This window comes from Panthera onca, chromosome B4 (genome assembly GCF_046562875.1).
Source record: "Panthera onca isolate mPanOnc1 chromosome B4, mPanOnc1 haplotype 2, whole genome shotgun sequence".
In the NCBI taxonomy this organism is placed as follows: domain Eukaryota; kingdom Metazoa; phylum Chordata; class Mammalia; order Carnivora; family Felidae; genus Panthera; species Panthera onca.
Genome location: NC_138345.1, coordinates 47,360,588 through 47,383,206, shown reverse-complemented (window position 1 = coordinate 47,383,206; position 22,619 = coordinate 47,360,588). Strand labels below are relative to the sequence as shown.

Here is a 22,619-nt window from a genome sequence, read left to right as displayed (position 1 = left end):
AAAACATTTGCCCAAGCTATAACTCTGTCTCTTGATTTCTGTTTGGCTTCATTAACCTCTTCTTGGTGCCACAATAAAATGGTCATGTAAGGCATCCTTTATTTAATGAAGGATTGGCAAGACAAAACAGTTGAACTGGGCATTGATGGGAGAGAGGAGCCAGAAAGGATGGTTGTGGAGGATGATAGAATTAGGTAAGAGGAGGATATGGTGGGGGTGAGATAGAGCCATATTAGTTTTTCTCTCTCCTTACTTTCATCTTATATTCTTGGATTTCTTCACATAGTAGCTGATGGTTTCTTTAGGAGCTCATATATAATTGTGAGCAAGTTTTAAGAGAAGATTAAGAGATGGGGCGCCTGGGTGACTCAGTCAGTTAAGCATCTAACTCTTGATTTCATCTGATCTCATGGTTTGTAAGATTGAACCCTGATGACAACAAGGAGCCTGCTTGGGATTCTCTCCCTCTGCTTCCCCGCTCCCTCAAAATAAATAAGCTTATAAAAGGGGGGGAGAGAAAAGACTAAGAGAGGAGAGGGTAGAGTTGGTATTTTAGAATTTTTTTTTAATTTATTTTCATTAGCATGGACTCATTTACTATGGACCCTCATGGGTTATCTCTCAGGGCATGCTCTCTGTCTATTTGAACCAGCCAGTGGTCTCATGATAGATGGAGAGTTGTGGGTGTTAAGAACTCCCTTGTGATGAGAGGTTCCCTTATCATAGAATGGGTTGAGTTACTTTGTTTACAATTGGGATCCCTTTTATCCTCAGCCTATACATTTTATTTTATTTTAATATTTTTTAAGTTTATTTATTTTGAGAGGGGGGGGGGCATGGAAAGAAGGAGAGAGAGAATCCCAAGCAGGCTCCACACTGACAGCAAAGAGCCCACTGTGGTGCTCGACCCCATGAACTGTGAGATCATGACCTGGGCCAAGATCAACAGTCGGATGCTTAACCGACTGATCTACCCAGGTGCCCTCTTAGTCTATACATTTTACAGTATATCTGGAAGATTTTGTCATTTTGTTATATCCACTAGGCTTTGTGAAAACTCAAGTGAAAAGGGGAATTTTGGGAATCTTCAAATGAAACATTATCTGGCAGTAACAAGGAAAACAAATAGCCATTTCTCTAAAGCCATTCTGGGTGGGAGGTTCTGTCACTGGCCTTCCTTCCCTGTTGTGGTTCCCTGACAAATCTTGGAATAAACTTTTAACCAAGATTTCCACTGTAATCCTATAACCTGAGGACAAAATCAATGTTACCTGAAGAATAGTACTTGTTTTGTAGTAGGAGACCACGGACAGGGGCCAGTTACAGTTTGGAGGAAACACACATGAAGCCCTTAATGTGTTCTGAATCAAATCCCACTCCTTCCTGCCCATTCTTGTTGCCTTACCTTCTCTGCTTCCCTGAATTCTCTGGTCCTGTGAAGCTCCTCTTTGACTGTATGTTTAAGCCAGAGGAGGGAGCTATGATAAGCACCATTTCACCCTTAGCAGAAAGAATTGCCCTCCAATGACAAAGCCTCTACTGTTTCATTCTGGATTGCCTGTGGGAAATGTGAAAAGTTCAAGCCACATGAAGCAATCATAGCTCTGGCAGAGCCAAGGGGCTGGCAGCTTTCATTGCCGAATCAGGGTCTTTGGATACCAGCTGGATATTTCCCAACCTGTATTTTTTTTTTCAATAGTGGGTACCCAAAAAATACGCAGCAATTTCTCAGCTATACACAACTATGTTCGTGAACTAAGAAATCACCATATAATTTCGTTTAAAAGCCTGGTCTCTTGTGACTGTACTTTGAAGCTCTCGTTTGGGGATGAGAAAGAACTGCCCCTTTTAGAAAGACACAATTTTGTTAGCCTGGATTGTTCTAAAATGGAGATGAACTATCAGATAAAAGATAGGGGGCACTGACCAAGAAAAGAGATGCCATTACCCAGGAGGAAGTCAGGGGAAGGTGGATTGAGGGAGAAGGACAAGGCCGAGAGGGTCTTCATTTTGTGGTCTTAGATTTTTTTTTTTAGCTGTAAGGCAGAGATAAAATGCAGGGCTTGACATCTCAGAGCAGCAGGTGAAATAAAATGGGAGAAATTTAAAATGGCTTCTCCCTCAAAAGGAGGGAGAAAACAGAAGATTCTCAGAATTGACAGAAGGTTATGTGTATAATGCACTGGTCAGACCGAGACCCATGGTATTAAACAAGTAAGAGAAAGAACAGTCTTCTGTGTGCTGCTCTGAAATAAACCTTAATCATACATGAGTCTGAGTGCAAGTCCTTCCTTCTAACTTGTAGCTCAGATACACTACGTGTGCCTTACTCTAACTTGCAGATCTCATGGTCACAGCGCAAGATGGAATACTAAATGTGCTATTAATTCATCCATTATATTTTTCTAGAAAATAGACTGATTAAATCTTCTGCTACCATGTGCTTTTCTCTGGCCATCCATACCTGAGTACCACCCACCTGTTAGGCCAGTGCGTTTCTACTGCCTCCACCAATAGGTTTAAGGATAGATTGATGGCATTTCCATTTATTCACTCTGATTGAGTGATGTACATCCACCGTTGTGATAAGTTCAGAAGGCTCACAAAATGAAAAGTGTGTGTGTTCCTAGAACTCAATTTGACAGTGACACCTGACCTGAGCTGATGTGAGGCCATTTAGAGTCTCTGTCCCATCTAATACAACTCTTTATGTGTTTTGCAATAGAAATACTAACGTATTTGATGATAAGAAGCTGCCCTATGCTCCAAGGATTTCAGACAATGAGAATATATACACCTATGTTGATTTTCCAGAGAATCTGGGAGGTAGTTTTAGGAAGAGAGGTATTACAAATGTTTGCAATGCAAACATCCCATTTTAAAAGGCATCATGTGAAAAAGTAAACAGTGAACACAAACCGCTGTACCCAATTGATTCCAACTCTCCCTTACCATCGTTGGTTTTTTCTTTTTTTTACATTTTACTATTCTAGGATGAATCCTCCATGTTCTTCCAGTTTGGCCCATCAATTGAGCAGCAAGCTTCCGTAATGCTCAACATCATGGAAGAGTATGACTGGTACATCTTTTCTATCGTCACCACCTACTTCCCTGGCTACCAGGACTTTGTAAACAAGATTCGCAGCACCATCGAGAACAGCTTCGTGGGCTGGGAGTTAGAGGAAGTCCTCCTGCTGGACATGTCCCTGGATGATGGAGATTCTAAGATCCAGAACCAGCTCAAGAAACTTCAGAGCCCCATCATTCTTCTTTATTGTACGAAGGAAGAAGCCACTTATATCTTTGAAGTAGCTAACTCAGTAGGGCTGACTGGCTACGGCTACACGTGGATTGTGCCTAGTCTGGTGGCAGGGGATACAGACACAGTGCCCTCGGAGTTCCCCACTGGGCTCATCTCTGTGTCCTATGATGAATGGGACTATGGCCTCCCTGCCAGAGTGAGGGATGGAATTGCCATAATCACCACCGCTGCTTCCGATATGCTGTCTGAACACAGCTTCATCCCTGAGCCCAAGAGCAGTTGTTACAACACCCATGAGAAGAGAATCTACCAGTCCAACATGCTGAATAGGTGAGTGTGGAACACTGATGGTAGAGGTCCGAGGAGGGCTTTTAGGACTGGGGTTGGAGGAGGTTCTGAAACTATGGGAAGGGCAGTTCAAGATGTCAGAGGTTGAAGGCTGGCCACTGGGACGGCCATGGCTTGTGATGGTGGGAGTGTTTCAGATCCAAAGCTCGCTGTGCTGGGTTCCTGTTCTAAGAAATACAAAATGGTTCCCACTTATTGTTCACTTACCGTGTGCTAGGTGTTCCTCTAAGTGTTTATGGGTGTTTGACCTCCTTAACCTCAAAGCAATACTCTATTAGGCAGGTGTTAAGAGCCGTTTCCATTTTATGATACAAGAGAATAAGGTTCGTAGGAGTATACTGTCCATGGTCACTCTGCAAGTAAGGGGTTCAGTTTGGAGCTGTACACGGGCCTCTGTGGGCCCTGCGTACTTGATCACTATAAAAGACACCATGCACGTAGGCATGAGGACCTACCAATCCCCTTACCTTAGAAATGATGCCGTACCGGGAAGGAATGGAGAACAGGTGACGTGGGTCTGTAGGCACATGAAGAGGGTCCTTTCCTTGGATTTTGTCTCCTGCGCTTCTCCTCTCTGCCCTTAAGCATGAAGGTGGTGCTGTAGAGGCAGCTTCCATAGTTGCTCTTAGTCCGATTTCTTCAGTAGGAAGAAGATCTAGGTGGAGTTCGGCTCCCCTGACCTCACCTCCTAATCCAGCCACACCTCCAGCACATCCTCTTGTGGGTATTGTGTGACCATGAAGGGCAGAAGATTCTATACTAGGCTTCTGTAGTTCTGTGATTTGTATAAAACTGCTGCACAAGAACATTGTCAAAACTCAAACAATGCAGAAGAGCCCAGAAGAGAAAGAAAAAATGACCTTCGCTACAACCAACCAGAGAGAATCATTGTAGAAACATCTAGGTATTTCCCTGTGCGTGTATGCCTACATCCATATAAATCTATAATTTTATATAAATGGAAATATAACTACCCCTGCTGTTTGATGACCCAGCTTTCTTTTACTCAACAGTATGTTTTGGGCATCCGTTTTAAATTCGTTATGAATTCCATCCAACAAATAGAAACGTATGCAGAAAACACCTATTCGGATACCATTCAGCTTACATAAAATACCAAAGTATACTCTGGGAAGGTTGAAATACATTTAGTGGAGGTTGAAGGTGTACCTATTAGTTTAACCTCTGGAAGGGAGCCGGACTAAAGCCTCTCAGCTAAGCTGTTAACTCAGAGTTGAAACTAAAGCTACTTTTAATGCAATCTGTGATCCAATCCTAATATTATCCCACCTTCATCTATGCTTTCTGCCATCCCTAGTTGTCACTGCTTATTTGGTACAGACTGTCTTGATTTTCTTCCGACCTCTGTAGTCTTTCCGTTCCAGGTCCTTGGCAGGCTCTTCTTCAATGTTGGTGCTTCTCAGGGTTTGTCCTAGACCCTCCTTTTCTGTCCTCCATTGCTAAGTATACAACTAAGTTCTCCCAAATGACCTCTCTGGATGAAACCTCTCCCTTGAGCCCCCAGTCTGTATTGCCAACTGAGTGGATATGTTCCTTTGGATGCCACGGAGCCTTAGAACATACCATATGCAAAGCTGAACTGCTTTCTCTCCTGTTACTCTTCCATCGTCTTGCAGACAAATCTGTACACCTACAAAGGGTACGTCCTAGTACCCAGTTAGCTAACGTAAAAATTCCAAAGGTGTCCTGGCTTTCACATTCCCGCCATCTCCTTGCTGACCATGCCCTTCCCCACAGATCTCCTCTGGAGTGCTCTCGCTGTCTGCATCCCTGAGCCACGTCCCAGTTCGGCTCTTCTTACCTGCATTGCTGCAGGGCCTCGTAAATATCTTCTGGCTCCCAGTACTGCTTCCTTCCAATCTACACCGCACCCAGAGTGATCTAAAATGAAAATGTGATTTCATCAGTCTCCTGCATAATGCCTTTCAACGGCTTTTCATTGCTCCTGTAATAAAGTCCCATCTCCTTGATATGGTTTATAAAGTCTTCCAGTGCACAGGCCTGCCTGTCTTTCCAAAATTGTCTGGTGCCATGCTGTCCCTCAAACACTCCATTCCTGCAATACTGAACTTGCTTTAGTTCTCTGAAAATGCCGTGTTCTTTCTCTTGCTTCTAGCTCTCTTCTTGAATATATTCCCCAGGAGCCCCTTCCCACCAGAACATAAATGCAGAAGCTTCTTCACCTGCCTCATTTTCATTCCCTAGGCTTCGGTCCTGACATCACTTTCATGGAGGCAGCTTTCCTGGACCCTGGACTAATGGGGCCCTGTTACCTGCCTTCAGTGCAACTTTTGTTTCCCCCAATACAGCCAGTTCCAGTTCTTCAAACAGTTCTAGTTCTATGCTTTGTTATCCGTTGTCCCTGTAAGTTCAGTGAAAGCAGTGACCTTTCTGTCCTTAGTTCCACGTCCCCCCACTCTTAGTGTCCTGTGTGGCAGAGGGAAGAAGGACACCTGGAGTTCATGAATGACCTCCTCCAAGATGCTGAGCTGCCTAGTGCATACCTATTCCACAGGACCTTTCTTGTTCTGCTCCTCTCTGCGAGATCATGGAGATTTCCTTTAAAACTTTACTGTTTATTCATGGGACACCTGGGTATCTTAGGTGGTTAAGCGTCCGACTCGATCTCCGCTCAGGTCATGATCTCATGGTTCATGAGTTCAAGCCCTGCATCGGGCCTTGTGCTGACCGTGTGGAGCCTGCTTGGGATTCTCTCTCCCTTCTCTTTCTGCCCCTACTCTGTTCGTGTTCTCTTTGTCTCTCGCTCTCTCTCTTGCTCTCTCACTCTCTTCTCTCTCTCTCTCTTTCATTCTCTCTCAATAAATTAAATAAATAAATAAATTCCTAAAGATTAAAAAAAAACTTATTATTTATTCAGTTCTCTACATTCATGTTTTCTCCCGCTGTCTTTAGTGTTAAGTTAAAATCTGATGCAGATCACCAAATATTTGTTCATTAAAACCAATGCTAACAATGAAAAATATTTAGGCCAAAATGTCTGCCAAACCACACAAGGAAATCAAATGGATGTTAAAGTCCATAAATTTTGGTTCAGGAATGCCTGCTTTGATCTTAAAACTCCTCTGGGTACACAGTCATCTGCGGATATTATCATTTCTCCTTTGGCTTACTTTACATTAGAATGCAAGCAGTCTCTCTGAAGTTTGGTCTCTGACCACTGTACCTTTAAGAGTCACGCTTGGTTCTAACTTTTGTTACCGTGTCTTGTGGCCGCTCAGAAAGGGAGCCCTCCTCAGTCCTCTCTTCTCCTTCCTCAGATATTCTTGTCAAGATGGCCACGAATACCTGCCTCCATCTTTGAAAGTGTAACCCTCCAAAAAAGAACAGGGGGGACAGAGTCCCCCCGGACTCCTAAAAAGAACAGGGGGGACACAGATTATTCATAAATTCCTTGAGGACCAGAGTCCGGCAAAAAGTCCACCGTGATTTCCCACTTTCCCATACTGTACACAGTGTCTTCAGACTCATCAGAGTGCTTCTCCACTAAGATCTTTCCTCTCTGAACTTTCTCTTCTGCCCCAATTCCCAGATTTTTTTTTCCTGGGGTTCTGTATCTACTGCCTGCGAGACCTCTTCTCTTGGCTGTCTCCCCTGCCCATATACCTCCATCCCTTGTGCACCCCATCTTTTCCCTCCATCCTCTCAACTGCAGCTCCTCAGGGCTCTTGAATCCAATCTCTAACCTCTCTTGGGAATATTTTAATAACCTTCTCTATCAGGACCCCGAAAGGATTGGGGTTGCCTAACAGGGACTATAAGGAGCTGTCCTCAAAGTCTAAGCTATTATCATGTGGCACGGTGCTCAGAATCATCAGTGGAATTCAATTAGGCACGCTCAGTCCCAGCTCCTCTTACTTATCCTGGTCTGAAATCAGCCTCTTTCCCCCCTTCAGAGCTCTGGGCTCACTAGGGTCACTCTTTTAAATAACAAACCAAGCAGCCACATCATTTAGCCACAGCAGGAAATCTTTGCAAATAAAATTGTTGCAAATGGTTGGTTGTTTTATGAGGATGACTTTTTCCTTGGCCTGCTGCTCATGTCTCTGCAGCAGCAGCAGTGGGAAGAAGCCTCCTCAGGAGGTATCTGGGAATGACCCAGCCCCAGGATGACACCAGGCATACAGAGTCAGGAAATGGCTTCTCCTGTCACTTTCCTGAAAACCCAGAAACATGAATAGGCCCTGTCCTCCTAAGGGGAGGTGAAGCTCTCCTTTATACCTGACCAAACTGGCTTTCTTTCCATGTGAGGGCGGTTGATAAATCTAGATTTAGGGGACAGGGGGCGGAGGTTCTGTGTTAAGTGCCGAAACCCAAAGAGAAACACACGTTGGAAGTGATTCACTTGTTAGTTACCGAAGGAAGTGTTGTAAGCATTCTCAGAGAGGATCCTTGAAATGAACATTATTTATCAGGTGTCAATCCAAATTCCTTACTGATAACTTCTTAGCTCCTTGGAACTTGGCCAGATACGGTTTGGGTGACTATCTCCAGATGGATTCTAGGCTGCTGGACAAGGCTTTTTAACAGGTTGCGAGAGAAGTACAGAAACACAGTTAAATTGGAATTTTAGATAAACAGCAGCTAATTCTCTTAGCAAAAATCTGTTCCCAAATATTGCATGGGACATACTGATTCTAAAAGATAACTTGTTTATCTGAAATTCAAATTTAACAGGGCTCCTGTATTTTTCTTTCTTTCTTTCTTTCTTTCTTTCTTTCTTTCTTTCTTTCTTCTTTCTTTCTTTCTTTCTTTCTTTCTTGTACACTAATAAGAATTAATTTTCTTTTGGGACTTTGTAGCATTCATATATGCCTTATTAGTAAATGTAGTACAGTGCCTCATACTGTTGCCCAAGACATGCTGAGAGAGAATTTTATTCCAACTGGGAACTTTATTTGATTGAAAGAATTGAATAATTTCTTCTGTCATGTATTGTCTAAGTGAAGGATCTTCTTAGTTCCTGAGAAAAGTCGTAACGTTTTGGTACCAGATGATCTGAAAGTGTTTAGAAAGTGATTAGGCTAGTTGTCTAAACCTGTCTTTATTCCCCTGAGCTAGAGAAGAATTGCTAGCTATTAGTAGGCACATGTCTAGATTTTTCTTTTATCACTTCCCCAGGGGAGCAGTTAATGGTTATTTTCCTTTGGAATGTGCACTCCAATACTCTGCTAAGTCTGTTTCTGTCATTCAGGTGATGGCATACTGGCCACTGACCTCCGGGCTTGCTGTCTGTCCTGAGGACTCATGTTCCCCACTTTTGGAAAAAAGTAGATGTTCTTGGAGATGGCTGGATCTCAACAAAGCAAACCTCTTACGAATCTTGCCTAATTATTTCCCCCTGGTGTCCTCAGTTTTCCTACCCAACACCTGTTTTTGTAGCCTCTTTCCCCGTGAAAGTTGCTGTCTCAAAAGGCCAGAATCCTCCTCCTGGCCCAGCCTTTGAGAAGCAAGGATAGCTGATATGAAGAAAGGGGCTCTGTTAAGTTCTTCCTAAAAGAACCGTGGTAAACACTATCCTCCTCTAACTTTGGGGCAGACTCCCTATCCTTGGACCCACTGTAGTAGCTGGGATGCCCACTTGACTCTCTTGGCCTGAAAAGCACTGAGAAGTTAAGAAATAAACAGGAAATTGAGTCTGTTAGTTTTTAGACAACTACGGGCAAGAGGTGCTTGGTTATTACCCATCTTTTAGTTAGTAAATGTTCATGGAGTGCCAAGCGTAGGCAGATTTCTGGTAAGGCAAATATGTATTAAATGTAATTATTTAATATAATTTATGTGTGAACAGTCAAAAGGTTCTGCAAAAGCATAGTTAGAAGTGGGCTGTCAGGCATAGTGGACCTTCCCCCGATTAAAGAAATTGACTGGCATCTAAGGAAAGCTACATTTTCATATGAAATATGTAGCAAAGCAAGAGAGAGATTATATCTGCTCAGTGGTATAGACGGAGATAGAAATTGGGGGGCAGGAGGGATAACTGAGGAATGTAATAACCCTCCCAAAAGATCTATTCAGTGCTATAACTGTCCATGGAAGAATGACTAAATTGAGGATTATTCAGACTCTTCCGTTTTCTTCTCATCCTCCATATTCTCCTATCAGATGTATAGTCAGTTCAGTAAGTGATCTTTGCTTCCTTCCCTGAAATTCAAACCTGTGAAGAGCATTCGCAAATACTTAACCTGCGGACCGCTACGTGATTCTTCCCACAATCACTGTTTAATTCTGAGGCTGGCTTGTAAAATTTAAAACATACCCATGACCTAGTTGGTATTTCTTCCCTCTTTCTTTCATTTTCTTCCTCATCCCTTTCCGCCCAGCTCTTCTTCTTCTTCCTCCTTTAAAAAAAAACAAAAAAACAAAAAACTGTTTACAGTTGGAGGAGGAGAGGTCAGGGGGTAAAGCGAGAGTGAATGGGAGAAGAATCCCATTTCCTGGAGGACAGGTGTGAGGTGGGAGAAGATCACGTCTGTGCTGGGAGAGAAGACATGGGCGGTACATGGTCTATGGGAAGGAATAGGTTGGTCTCAGAGAGGAAAGAAGAAAGAGCAGAGGGCAGAGGCTCTCAGTGGAGAAAACGGGCTCCATTCTGAATAGCAGATTCTGCCTCAGAAAGGATGTGGGTTGGTGGCAATGGTAAGGGTTAAGGAGTCATAAGTCTGTGCTCAAAAGTAGCCCCCCTGGCAGCCAGCCTGTGGGGGTTAGTAAGTCCGGCATTGGTGTCTTTCTGAGTACGTCCTGCGCACCAGACCTTGTGCGATTACCTGATACGATCCTTGCAAAAATCCTGACCCATGCACATGTCTCCGGGAGATGTTCCTTATCCCTCCGTTAAAAGGACAGCTGTATGCCCACCCTCCCAAGAGCTCACTGTCCCCTGCTTCATTTTTCTTGGTAGCCCTTATCTGACATATACGTTTTATTCTTAAGTATTTTTGTTGTCTTCGTCCTCCTAGTTGAATTCAGTCTTCATGAGAGCAGGATTTTGTTTTTTAACCTCCGTGTTCCCAGCACAATGCCTGATACATTATAGGCGCTTGATAAATATTTGGCAGATAAAAGCACGAATGAAGATAAGAAGCAATGTCCTCATTTTATGTTCTTAAGAGACATGACGCTCAGGGACCCCCCCAGCTTAGGCTATGTGATGTCAGGCTCTGGCTTGGCCCTGCCTCAGGGATCGGGCTTCAGCCTCTCCTTCTGCTGCACATTAACCAAGCTCAAAGAGCCCTTTGCTTCCCTTAAAAATCAAAATTGGAAAGGTCCTCGGTGCTCCTCTAATCCAACCCTTTTAATACATGTATTCTCACAGAATAGATGGTAGAATGATGAATGATTTTACAAATGTGGGATCAGAGGCTTAGGGCGGTCGCTTGTCTGTTGGAGGTGGGGTGAGGACAGGACCCAGGTGTCCTGAAGGGAGGAGCCACACTCTTCACAGAGCGCGCTGCCTGTTTGACTGGGTCCTCAGAAGGGCTGGCAGGCAGCCAGGCCTGTCCCGTTAGCCTTTGCCCCGGGCTGGCAATAGCCCCACGATTCCAGCTCCCCTGGTTCTCACCCAGACAAGGGTGCAAATTCACAGTTAATGGGAATTGAAGCTGGCGTTATTTAGGAATTGAGTGGGAGTCATTTCTCCATCTGCTCTCTCTTCCCACCAGAGAATAAAGGCTGGCCGGGTGGAGGTAAGGATGGAGGCGAGTTGCCAGAAAGCTAGAGTGCTGTCATTTATGGTTACAGATATGGGCTGGAAGCCTGAGTGGAGGCTGGACCGTAGCCGGCCAAGGTCAGCCTAACATGAGCTTCTTGAGAGCAGAGATAGTTCTGTGGCTTTTGCCTCTATAGAAGACCTCACGCATTTCAAACAGATCCAGGTTGGAGCCCATCTCTTGTTCCCTCTCCAGTGGAGCTGTCGGGCGTACATAGGTGGTCATCTCCTGGGGAGGGAGTTCTCCAGGACCTGATGTGGCTGATGAGGATTTGGAAGGAGTGAGCTGTTCAGCATGACTGACCTTCACGAGGGGCTGCTGAGGGGTCTGAACCAGCCCCGCAGACAGGGGCCTGTGGAGAAGCCAGGAGGGTGGTGGCGGCAGCAGCCGAGGCAGAGGAACCTTCCCTCGACTTTCACGGTTTTTCCCAGTGGCTCCTTCTCTTCCGGGAGGGCCTGATGGGGTTAGCGTTAGCGTGCCCAGACTGGCACCAGTCCCCGAGCTGGGCTGGCTGGTCACACATGAAGGAGCCGCTGCTGACAGATTAGAGCTCCCCGCTGCTGAAATCTGTTCCCCCTTGTCCGGTTTCCAGCAGCAGCAGCCGGCCGGGGGCTGCCTGCTGCCTCCATCGCTGCTCGGGCTTTCTCTTCTCCTCATTCATCACTGCTTCACTCCACCCCCCATCTTTCCTTCCTTCTTTTTTTCTTTCTTTCCCATCTCTTTCTCGATGGGGTTGTTCTGTTCATTGATCTTTTGCTGTCCCTCTCTTCTCACCAGCTTTCCTTTAAAAGCTTTAAAGCCTTTCCTGCCTTTAACTGCCAACGTTCACCAAGGACCATATGTGGAGTGCTCGCATGCACATGCATATACATTCACGTGCGTGTGTTCTCCATCCACAGAGCACCTATTCACGCGTGTACGTTTACATCTGTCGGATGGAGGAGCGTATCAGAAGAACTAGATAAAAACGCTTTTACGTACCAGATTCCCCAGTTCTTCTTACCACCGAGACTGTTTAGTTGATCACCTGAGAAGGGTTGTGTATGGGACAGAAGTTGGGAGGAACCTTTTGAAATGGCTTGCCTGGAGTTGGCTCTGTGAATACCAACAAGGTATTTCCTTCTAGTCTAAATTCCATTTTTGAAGTCCCTATGAGCGTAAGGATGGGTGCTAAGAATCCCAGCACGTTCATTGTTTGGGCAAAGGAGGTACGCTCCGTCGTCAAGTGGTTCTACATACTTTTAAGAAATCCGTAAATGTCGTCTTTTTCTAAAGGAAAGATTCTTCCTGATAAAGCAACAGGAAAAAGCCATGGCAGCCGCGCTGTGACGATGTTATATTCCTGCTAAGCAGTTCTTTTCACAATTCCCTGAAAGAGCTCCCAGAAGGAGTCCAGATGAGGATGTGTGTCAAAATACACTTCGTGTTTGACTTAAGGGCTGATGATCACAAACTTCAAGTTCATTACACTGGCTAATCGGGAGGATCATAAAAGTGACCATTTTCCTACAGAGAATCTTCGTCTATATAATCTCACTGAATCATCACTACAAACATGTGAGGGCTTCTTATATTCACTGCATAGAGAAGACTCAGATACTTAACTTCCTTTCCATTTTCTCCAGGGGTATTTCCAGACACTCTCCCCCACTTCCCCCGCCCCCCTCCTTGAACAAACCTCTACCAAGGGTTTTTGTTTAGGCAAAAAAAAAAAAAAAAAAAATAGCACAATAGAATGTGATAATGTGGTTTACTACATAAATTTTAGTATGTCAAATTGCTCTCATTATTGACTAGAGAAAAAGCCAGGTATCTGTGTACGTGCGTGTGTTATAGCCTGGGACATAAAATCGTGACCCCATAGGCTACCCAGGGTCTTTATTCTCACTGTTCTGTTACCCACTGCACGTGCGTCCATGCACAGTCTTCCCTCTGCTACCTGGGAGAGGAGAGGTGACCCAGGCAGCAGCCTTATGTATCCAGAGCATAACCAAGAACCATGAAGAAAGCAGAAAAGGGCTTTGGACTGAAATCACTGGCACGAAATTCTTGTCCTAAAGTAAACGTGGTTTATGTTAACTTAAAGTTCACTTACTCTACCTTTGTATGTACTTCTAAAAAGAAGCTTGTGGAGTCAGTTACATTAGACATGGCATGCAGTGTCACTACCCAAGTTTAAACAGGATACTAAACATAATTAGGCAGTCTGTCCAGAGCTGGTATGGTAGCTGCATGATTGCTGGGACCCGGATCCCTGCTACCTTTCAACGTTTTTGTTTGTAGGGTGTGGCCTTCACCCCCATGCCCAATATGGCTGCCAAACTCCAGTTTCAAGCAACAGATTATAGCTAGGAAGGAGGCTAAGCTCTTTTGAAGGAAGTTACCCAGAAGTCCCATACTTTGCTTATAGTCCACTGGTCAGAAATCAGTCAATGGCCACAGCTAGCTGCAAGGGAAGCTGACAAGTTTAGTTTTTGACCTGGGCGGTAAGACGCCCAGTTAAAAATCAAAGTTCTGTTAACCAGAGAGGTGGTCAAGGATATAACTTCGGTAGGCAACCAGTGCTATCTGAGATATTTGCTTATCTGATCTCCCAGATGACAACAGCTTAGAAATGATGAACATGATGGGAATCATTCAGGCCAGCTGGCAGCATTAAGAAATAACAAACAGAACGATAAAGTGCATAAAGTACTAGAAAACCCCAGCAGAAGACCGTGAAAGGAACACTTGTCTAAGATCACTGGGGGCAAACTGCCGCGTACTCCCCAGGAAGCATATACCCCCTTTAAGGCAGCCCCGTATAAAGAATAGCATAGTCATTGTTAGGTCATTATTAAGAGCTTTAAATTATATTGATTATCTTTGGTTTAAGAAGTCAGAGAACTCTATAATACCTTTCTAAAATTTTCCATTTAAACGGCTTCCTATAATCAAGAAAAAGCTTGGTACTTAAAAATACTAAGCTTCAGCAATTTAGAAAATTTACTTTAAAAAAGGTTATTGAGTGAATACTATGTGCCAAGTGCTTTATAAGGCCTTATTGAATCTTAAAATGTACTGTACGGAGGCATTATCACTTCCATTTTTCAGAGGAAGAAACTGAGATCCAGGAAGTTTAAGTCACTCACCCACTTTACTTGGGTTTCAAACTCACGTGTTTATGGATTCCCGGTGTACTTTGCCCCATGTTGTCCACCCTTCTGAGAGCCATCTCTCAGAAGGAGAGAGATGGGAGGTGGAGTCCGTTAGGCAGGACTGGGACCTATGTGAACACACCATTAGCCAGAAGGACAGGGTGGTTTTGTAATAAAGTTTCCCTTCTTGGCCTCTGCTGAATTCCCGTCCCGAAGCCATGATAAATCCAGAATCACTCTGGGGACAGCGTCCAGTGCACGCGTGGTAGGGATGTCCCAGTCTGAGCCTGCTTATTTCTCCATCTGTCCTGAAGCGCGTCGCATCTCTGTTTACCGGCCTTGCTGTATCTTGCTTCTGCCTTCCTTTTCGGATTGGAAAGGATGATTAATTTTTCGTTATTCCCGTATATTCCGAAGTCCTCTAGCCCACATCTGGGACAACAGCAACTTGTAGTCTTTGTAGACCTGAAAGTCCCTTGGAACTGAAGGGAGAGCTGACTTTCTGTTCTAAAATCTGCTGAAGTGCCTGGAGGTTACAGACCCATTGAAAATACTGTCAAGGACGTGTAATAAAACAAAACAAGACCTTGGCCTCTGTCATGATTTACAAATGTCCTCCAGGGCCACTATTCATTTTTGACAAGCGGGAGAAGTTTGGACTTGTGTAAGGCTGAAACGTAGCCAGTGATTGGAGAAAAGTAAAAATGATGCTCTTGGGAGTGAAAAAAATATACTGGGGGGGGGGGGGGCTGCTCTTCTGTGCCTCGCAATATTCCATCCACTGGTAGTTGAATTAGTGACACATTCACTAGATATGTTGACTCCATGTTCTGGATCCTGTGCTAGATGGTGGGGATACAGACAATATACATCATCCATTTGGCCTCATGAGGAGTGTGGACATCCAGAGAAACTTCTTTTAACTTGCTGATTTGGACCTATTTTTCTTGTAATACCATATGAGTTGTCGAAGAGGCTAGCAGAACAAGTCTAAGAAACAAAGGTCAGAATTTCAGAATATGATGGTTAAAAGTATCAAAAATCCCCCGGTACTTCTGGACACGAGGCCATAAATGGTCCCTTCTGGTGGAGAACAAGATAACGGAGTTAAGGAAGACAAAAAGACCATTTTAATAGAACAGATTCTAGTTTAGTTCTTTGACCTGATGGTCATAGGTTGTTAGCCACCTGCAAACTCAAAACCTCAAAAGAATATTCTTTGGAAATATACCAGAATCCCCTCCCCCACAGGTATACACACGCATTTTGTGTGCTTGCTCACCTACAAGTTTAAAAATAGGAACCCTGATGTTGCCATGACTCCCTGTGCTACTCAGCAGCCTTCTTTCCCTTGGATGTGCTTGTACTTCGGAAAGCCACTTAGCAAGGATCTGGTTCAGAGCGGCCTCTAGCGGCACAATCCTTAGGGAAGTGCTTCCTTCTCCGATCATTCAGCCCAAGTCCAAAATTAACCCCTGCTAGAAGAGTTGAACACTTGTGTGTTCTGAAACGTTCTCCACGTGGTCAGCTTTCTGCAGAATCTTTCTCATTGGCTACCAGTAACAAACCAGGTGGCACCTACTGTGTGCCCAAGACTGTGGAGAACCGTCTAATAGTTCACGGTCTTGCCGGGGAAGTAAGATCCGCATCCCACGAACACTTAGCTGCTGCAGGGAAACTGGGTGGGAGAGGTAGTGATGACAAATGAGGTAATTCAAACAAAGTATGTTTGCTCTGATCGTCAGAAGTTAACATTTTCCTTTTTCAGATAAAGAAGCCTTCTAAAATGTATCACTGATCCAACAACCTCAGGGAAGTATGAATGTGCTGACTACTCCCGTGCTGTCTTCAGTTCTCAGTGTCCGTGCATCTCAGTCCTGACCATGTGGTTAGAATTTCCTGGGGAACTTTAAGAAACTATGCAGATCTCATGGCCCCACCCTGCAAAATTCTGATTTGGTGGGATGGGAGGTGGGTAGGGGCCTGGGAAGTGACATCTATTAAAAGCTCCCAAGTTGATAGTAAAGGGGTAGCCAGGGTTGCAGATCACCGTTCTTGGCCCTGCTGTCATTTTTGTGGTCCCAGTGACCAGAATAAGATGGAACGCAGTGATAGTTCTGCATAAATTTGAACGTGATGCTAATGAAAGAATTCTTTCCTTTGGTTCTTTCCTGATGACCAATCTAAAGTTGGGATCCCTGTTAGTGCTATGAAATTCAAATTCTGGAAAGGGATAGGATATCGACATCTCACCAGTGGTGATCCTCTTCCAGGTGGTCATGATTTCCTAATATGGTTTTTGGTCCTTTTGCCAACGCTCCGTGTGCCTATTTTATGCACAGAGATGAGTTTCCATTAGTAAAGCTAGCAGCGTGAGCATCAAATCTGACTTTAAATGGCATTCCAATTCTTCTGTACATAGATTGATTACAAACCCCAAGGAAACAGAACTTTAAAGCTCCAAATTTGGTGCCTGCTAGCCTTGAGAAATTTATGCTTTGCTAAATTTTAGAGCGTACAAGTGGTTTGAAAATGAAAGTTATTAACACTAGAAAATGATGTTCTTTATATTACTACACTGTTATTACAGTTAATGCAATTGCTCCCTAAAGTGCCACAGAATGAAATAAAAGGGAAAACAGTTTAGAATGAGGAAGACACAGGATGAGGGCCAAGGTGAGAAAAGAAACGGTGGGCCGCCTCCGTCTCACAACCCTTACCTGGAGTCCGGGAGAGCCCTCCTTCAGGGGAACCAATTGAATTGGGCTTGATAATGTTCTGGCAGGGGGTTGCAGGTGGTTTGATAATGTGCGGCATTATTGGGGTTCTGGCTGCTGTGAACAAGCAAGAGAGGGTAGGCCAAAGCATAGCTTTGGAATTGTATTAAGGAAGGGCATAATTTTGTATAAGAGAGCAATGCCATCTATCTGATTAAAGACTTTGCATGGCATAGGAAACTTCCTGTTTGTCCAAAGAAATAAGAGAGAAGTACCGCGTTATCGTTATTAAAGCTCTTTGTGATTTGTAAGAACCGTGGCACAATCTGCAGACACACTTTCCAAGTAGGTGATTATTAGATGATTCTTATCATTGTTTTTTAACCCCTGTCTTCCACCTACCCAGCCATCTCTCCCACAGTTATAACTGTGGGAACAGTTATCCCACAGTTTAGCCTTCCTGGCTGAACAGGTGGCCTTTTGCCTCCTGTCCTTACGGCCATCAGACTTGAGCTTCCTTGAGTGAGCAGGAGAGAATGAGTCCCAAACATTTGTTCTTCCTCAGACTCCAGATTCCAGATCTGAGCTGTTATATGGAGCTTTCTGGCATCTCTTCACAATAGCATAACATGAGAGAGGAACTAATCACTATTAAGAAACATTTATTAAATTGCTGCACAATGCATTTTCCTCTTTTGGGCTCAACAAGGCATGTTCTAATATTGAGCTGGCTTCTCAAGGTTGAATTGAAAATGTCTTATGCAGGCAGTCGAATCCTTGTTTTGCATATGCCCAATGACTGGCGCCGTAAGTCAGATCACATGTTTAGCTGTTTGTTTCAAAGCATATAGAGATTTTTCTAGATTTCATATCAGGGGCACACAAGGCCATATTTGGTCTTGCATTGGAGGTGAAGGGTGGATGAAAGGCATCACTACTATACTGCAGACCTCAAACAATTATGGACCTATGAATCTTAGTGCCTGAGAGGCATGGCCGTTCTTAGTGTCCCTTTTCTTTACACGGATTTTCTTTCCCTTCCTGGCATTGTTTTCATCTCACCTCAAGTGATGTCAACTTCATTTCCTCCTGGCTGTTTGGTGTTGTGTTAAGAACCCGGCAGTGAAGGGAAGGGACACGATAGTTGATCTCTCCAGAGCGTCTCACTGTGTTTCCCACCATGCTTCTTGCGCTAAATCAAAGGGGTGACCCCGAAAATCCACGTGCTTTCCTGGAGGAGCCGAGGGTACATCCGAGAGTTGAGTGGTCACCTGGTGGCTTTTTCCCCCCTTTTCTGTGGGAGATGATAGTTCATGTATCTCAGTGTCATCAGGAAGACTGAGGCATATTTCTTTTTCTGTCACAAAGGTAAAATTGGAAAGTGGGAAAAGAAAGCAAGTACAGCATTTGATTCAGCCTTTGAAACCCTTTGGGTCCCGTTTAAAGGACACACATGCTAAGTCTGTCAGCCCTAGCCGTGACACGTGCTTCAGATTTTGAGCTTACATTTTTTTTCTAAAAAAAAAGAAATGCCTATCTCTTCCATTCCTTCTGAGCACTGGGAAAGGATCCTGCTTCTCCACACTTGATTGTACCAGCTGTCCAATCAGTCACTCTGGTTATTAGTAAGCAGCAGGGAAATGTGTCTATAAAAAAAAAAATGAAAAAAAGAAATTGACAGGAGACCTAAAGAAGGAATGGGGCCTATCCGAGGGGAAGGAGACCCTGCAGAAATGAATAAAGAGCAGGGCATGATCCTGAAATGCCTAGGTGCTGAGCCCCCGGTCAGAGCCCCAGAACATGCAGGTGGTCCATTCTAACAGAGTACAGATACTGTGGATGGAAGAACAGCGTTACAACAGGAGGACGATCTGCCCTAACGTAGCAGTGTCGTGCCTTGATAAGAAAATGAAAACTCTGCTTTTGTGAATTTAATTCAGGGTGAAGGAGGGGTACGTGCTCAAGATCCCTCAAACATATTGTGCTTTCCTTTACAAAGGAGAAAGAACCAGGGCCTGATCAGACATCGGTTCCAAAAGCATGACCACAGCCCCAGCCAGCATCTTCCAGGAAGAGGATGTCTGGTGGTTGCCTTGGATGATGAAAAACCCATCACCTGGGCATCTGTATTTTTTTGGATGGAGACATTGTCCTTGAAGACCCGAAAGTGGCTAATGCAGTCTTTCGCAAATCAAAATGGGAATGAGGAAGGAGTTGTAGCCCATGGCTTACTGAATTAAATAGATTTTAGTATGCCATGAAGAATGGAGAATCGGATATCTAGAGCAGAAAGCTCATTTTCCCACAAATCTCCAGTGGCTCCTTTTTATCCACTGGATGAGCTGTGTATTCCTTAGCAAGCCATAAAAGTCCTTTGAATATCTGGGCCCAGCTTTCATGATCGGGCTTATCTGTGTCCCTCTCGCAACTCTCTACCGTGCCCCAACATACTCTGCTGTGATCCAGCAACAGTTTCAGAAAACATAACTGGCCATTCTCTAAGTGTGACCATTTTCTACTACTTTATGTATCTGCATGGGCTATTCTCACCAATGCTCCTCTTTCAGTTCCCCAGGTGAATACATGAATGTCCTTAAAGTTCAGACTCAAGTGTCCTCTCTCCTATGGAGCCTTCTCTTAACAATGCTAGGCAGAATTAGTCATTCTTTTCTTGTGCTCCCGTAGCCCCGTGTTCATACCTCTGTTATAACACTTAGATGTGCAAGCGGCTCAACTTTAAAAGTATGTCGGGGAGCGTCTAAGGTTGGGAATGTCTTTTGTAGCTACCCCAGGACTCATTGTGCAGAAGGCTTCTACATGTTTTATTGAATGAAAATGTGAATGAATCAATAAAGATGAAAGGTGGGGCTTGTGCACAGGGAGTGAAAAAGTGAATATTCGTTTTTAAAAATTAAGTATGCTATCCTTCACGTGAAGGTGATTTTTCTGATTCATTGGCAGTAAAAAGTAGGCTTTGAACCAGTTTTCAACATCTGCTTTATGTGCAGAGAGCACTCACATGGTCTTTTGCCCTATAATCGGTGACATACTTGGAGATGATTCCTCACTGCCCTTTACTCCTTTTCTTTATACCATCAGTCAAACCCCGGTAACTCCTGCATGGCCTCTAAGTTACGTCCATCTGTCCTCTCTGCTTCCATATCCACTGGCCTCGTTAGCTTGTGCCCGGATTCCTAGAACAAGCTGCTCTGTGTCTCTCTAATGTCACAAAAAGTATTTTACTCCCTATCACATTTATAATTTTCAGATTTCATTAGGATCATTTTACTCATGTAATTAGTGTCCTGTGGGGACTTCTTTTAGCCAAATTGAAATTTGGCATGGCAGTCCACCTCCCCAGATATCAAATTCCTGACCTCCAAACCTGTTCTCCTGTTACTTTCCAAAAGGGATGACTTCTCTAGACCAAACCCTTCTCTTTCCCATCCAGCCACTGTGGTCCATAGACTGGAAGAGGTAATCTGCTGGGAGGCAGGAAAACATGGTTCTCCGTTCCCAGCTTTGCTACTCATTAGCTGTGTAACAAGTCATTTTACCTTTCCAGACTTCTGTGTTCTCATTTGTAAAATAAGGTCTTCGAATGGGTGCTTTCTTGGAAAGAATTTGGAAGAGATGAGCCCTATATTCCTTCTGATTCGAGAGTCCTTTGATTCTTTGATTTTATGAGGTATTGAACTTAGAGGTTTCCTTCCAACCCTCTGATCAATGAAGTAGTTTGAATAGGTTTTGAATCCAGAACTTTGGCGTCTTTCCCAGCACACTGTTCTACACCAGCCGACAGCACCAGAAAGGGAATGGTTTTGCACGGACACACAAAATACTGGGAGCAGTCCTTTTACAGATTACTTGCAGTTTTTCGTTCAGCCAAGCTTTTGATTCACTTGATAAAGAAAATAAATGGGCCAGATTTGATTTTCTTTGATTCAAAAGATTTATTTTCTATTCTCCCTGCCTCAGCAAACACGTTAACCTGCAGGTATTCACAGTCTAGTTACCCAATTCTGGGTTGAGTTTCTGGGATCTGCCTTCCTCTTCTCAGGACTAATTTTTGGTAGAGCGTTTACGTTTTTAAGAAATCCACCTGAAGATGAGTGGGGTCAAGGTCAGGATATGGGCCTCAGACTACTTCTTGTCAGCTGTTCTTATTTGATCAGGTTCTCCTAATGGAACTGTTCCACATGCCAGAGTTGAATTTTGTGATATAACCACATAAACCCTGCCCTCCAGTACTTTTCTCCATCTCAGGGGAATGGTATGTGTATCTTTCCAGTTACATGTGTTAGAAATTAACAAGTACTCTTTGATTCCTGTCCCTCACCCCTTAATCTAATCAATTTTCTGATTTTACTGATTCTATAGTAAAATATATTTCTGTTTCCCCCATTTTCCCTATTCAGTGCTCCAGATAAATTATACAGACACACATACACGCACACACACACAATTATTTGTTTGATGTTTGTGTCTTCCTCTGACTAGACTATTAGCTCCATGTTGGCAGCAATGCGTCAGTCTCACACACCGTTGCATTTTAATGCTTAGCACTTTAATTGGCTCAGAGCAGGCACTCATTAAATATTCTTTGAATGAGTAAATTAACTTAAGCCAATTGTAAAATTAAGCTTTGGATTATATAAGACTTGATTTCCTCTGGGCCTTTGGATTATCTATTTCAGACTTTGTTTCAGGTTCTATTCTTAGATTCCTTAGATTTTCAACAAACAGTGCAGCACCTACTCTGTGCACAGAGCTGTACTCAGTGTGAAGGACAACACAGCAGAAAAGACATGTTCTGATTCTCTTCAGAATTTGATTTTAGTTGAAGCAAAGCCTGCACACACAAAAATGTTGAGTAAAAGTGCAAGATAGAATATGACGAAATGCCTCAAATGGACAGCACAGTTCATATGCCATAGTCAAGGAATGTTGTCTATGCGGGCTGAAGTTGCAGCCCTGAAACATTGTGGAGGAATTGGAGACAGTGGAACTTGACCTAGGCTTTGAGGAATGTGGAATGTAGAGATCCAAGCAAGGTGACATTTTTCTAAGTGAGAATGATCGCGTGAACGAAGATTTGGATTTGACACTTGACACTGAATGATCATATGAGGGTTATGGGGGGATCAGCTTAACCTGAATGGAATTACAGACAGGTAATGAAAAATAAGCGTGGGGGTTACAGTGGGACAGAGTTGATTTTTTGAAAGGCAACATCCTATAATTGGAAAAGCACCATATCGGGAGTTGGCATCTCATCGTGTGACCTTAATCTAGTCATTTGTAATCTCTAAATGTCATCCTCACCCCACCCCACCCCCCAAAGTGTGGTAAAGAGCAAGCATCAGTAAAAGGTAGGATTACATCAGCTTTTAGCTATTATTCTATG

General features: G+C 43.8%; 1 protein-coding gene across 1 annotated transcript in view; it reads left to right on the top strand.

The window, feature by feature from the left end:
* GRIN2B (glutamate ionotropic receptor NMDA type subunit 2B) overlaps positions 1-22,619 on the top strand; it is a 417,341-nt gene that overhangs the window by 227,662 nt on the left and 167,060 nt on the right. The window contains exon 5 of the mRNA XM_060658319.3: positions 2,994-3,592. Coding sequence (XP_060514302.1) covers positions 2,994-3,592 — 599 coding nt within the window. The remainder of the gene's footprint in view (positions 1-2,993; positions 3,593-22,619) is intronic.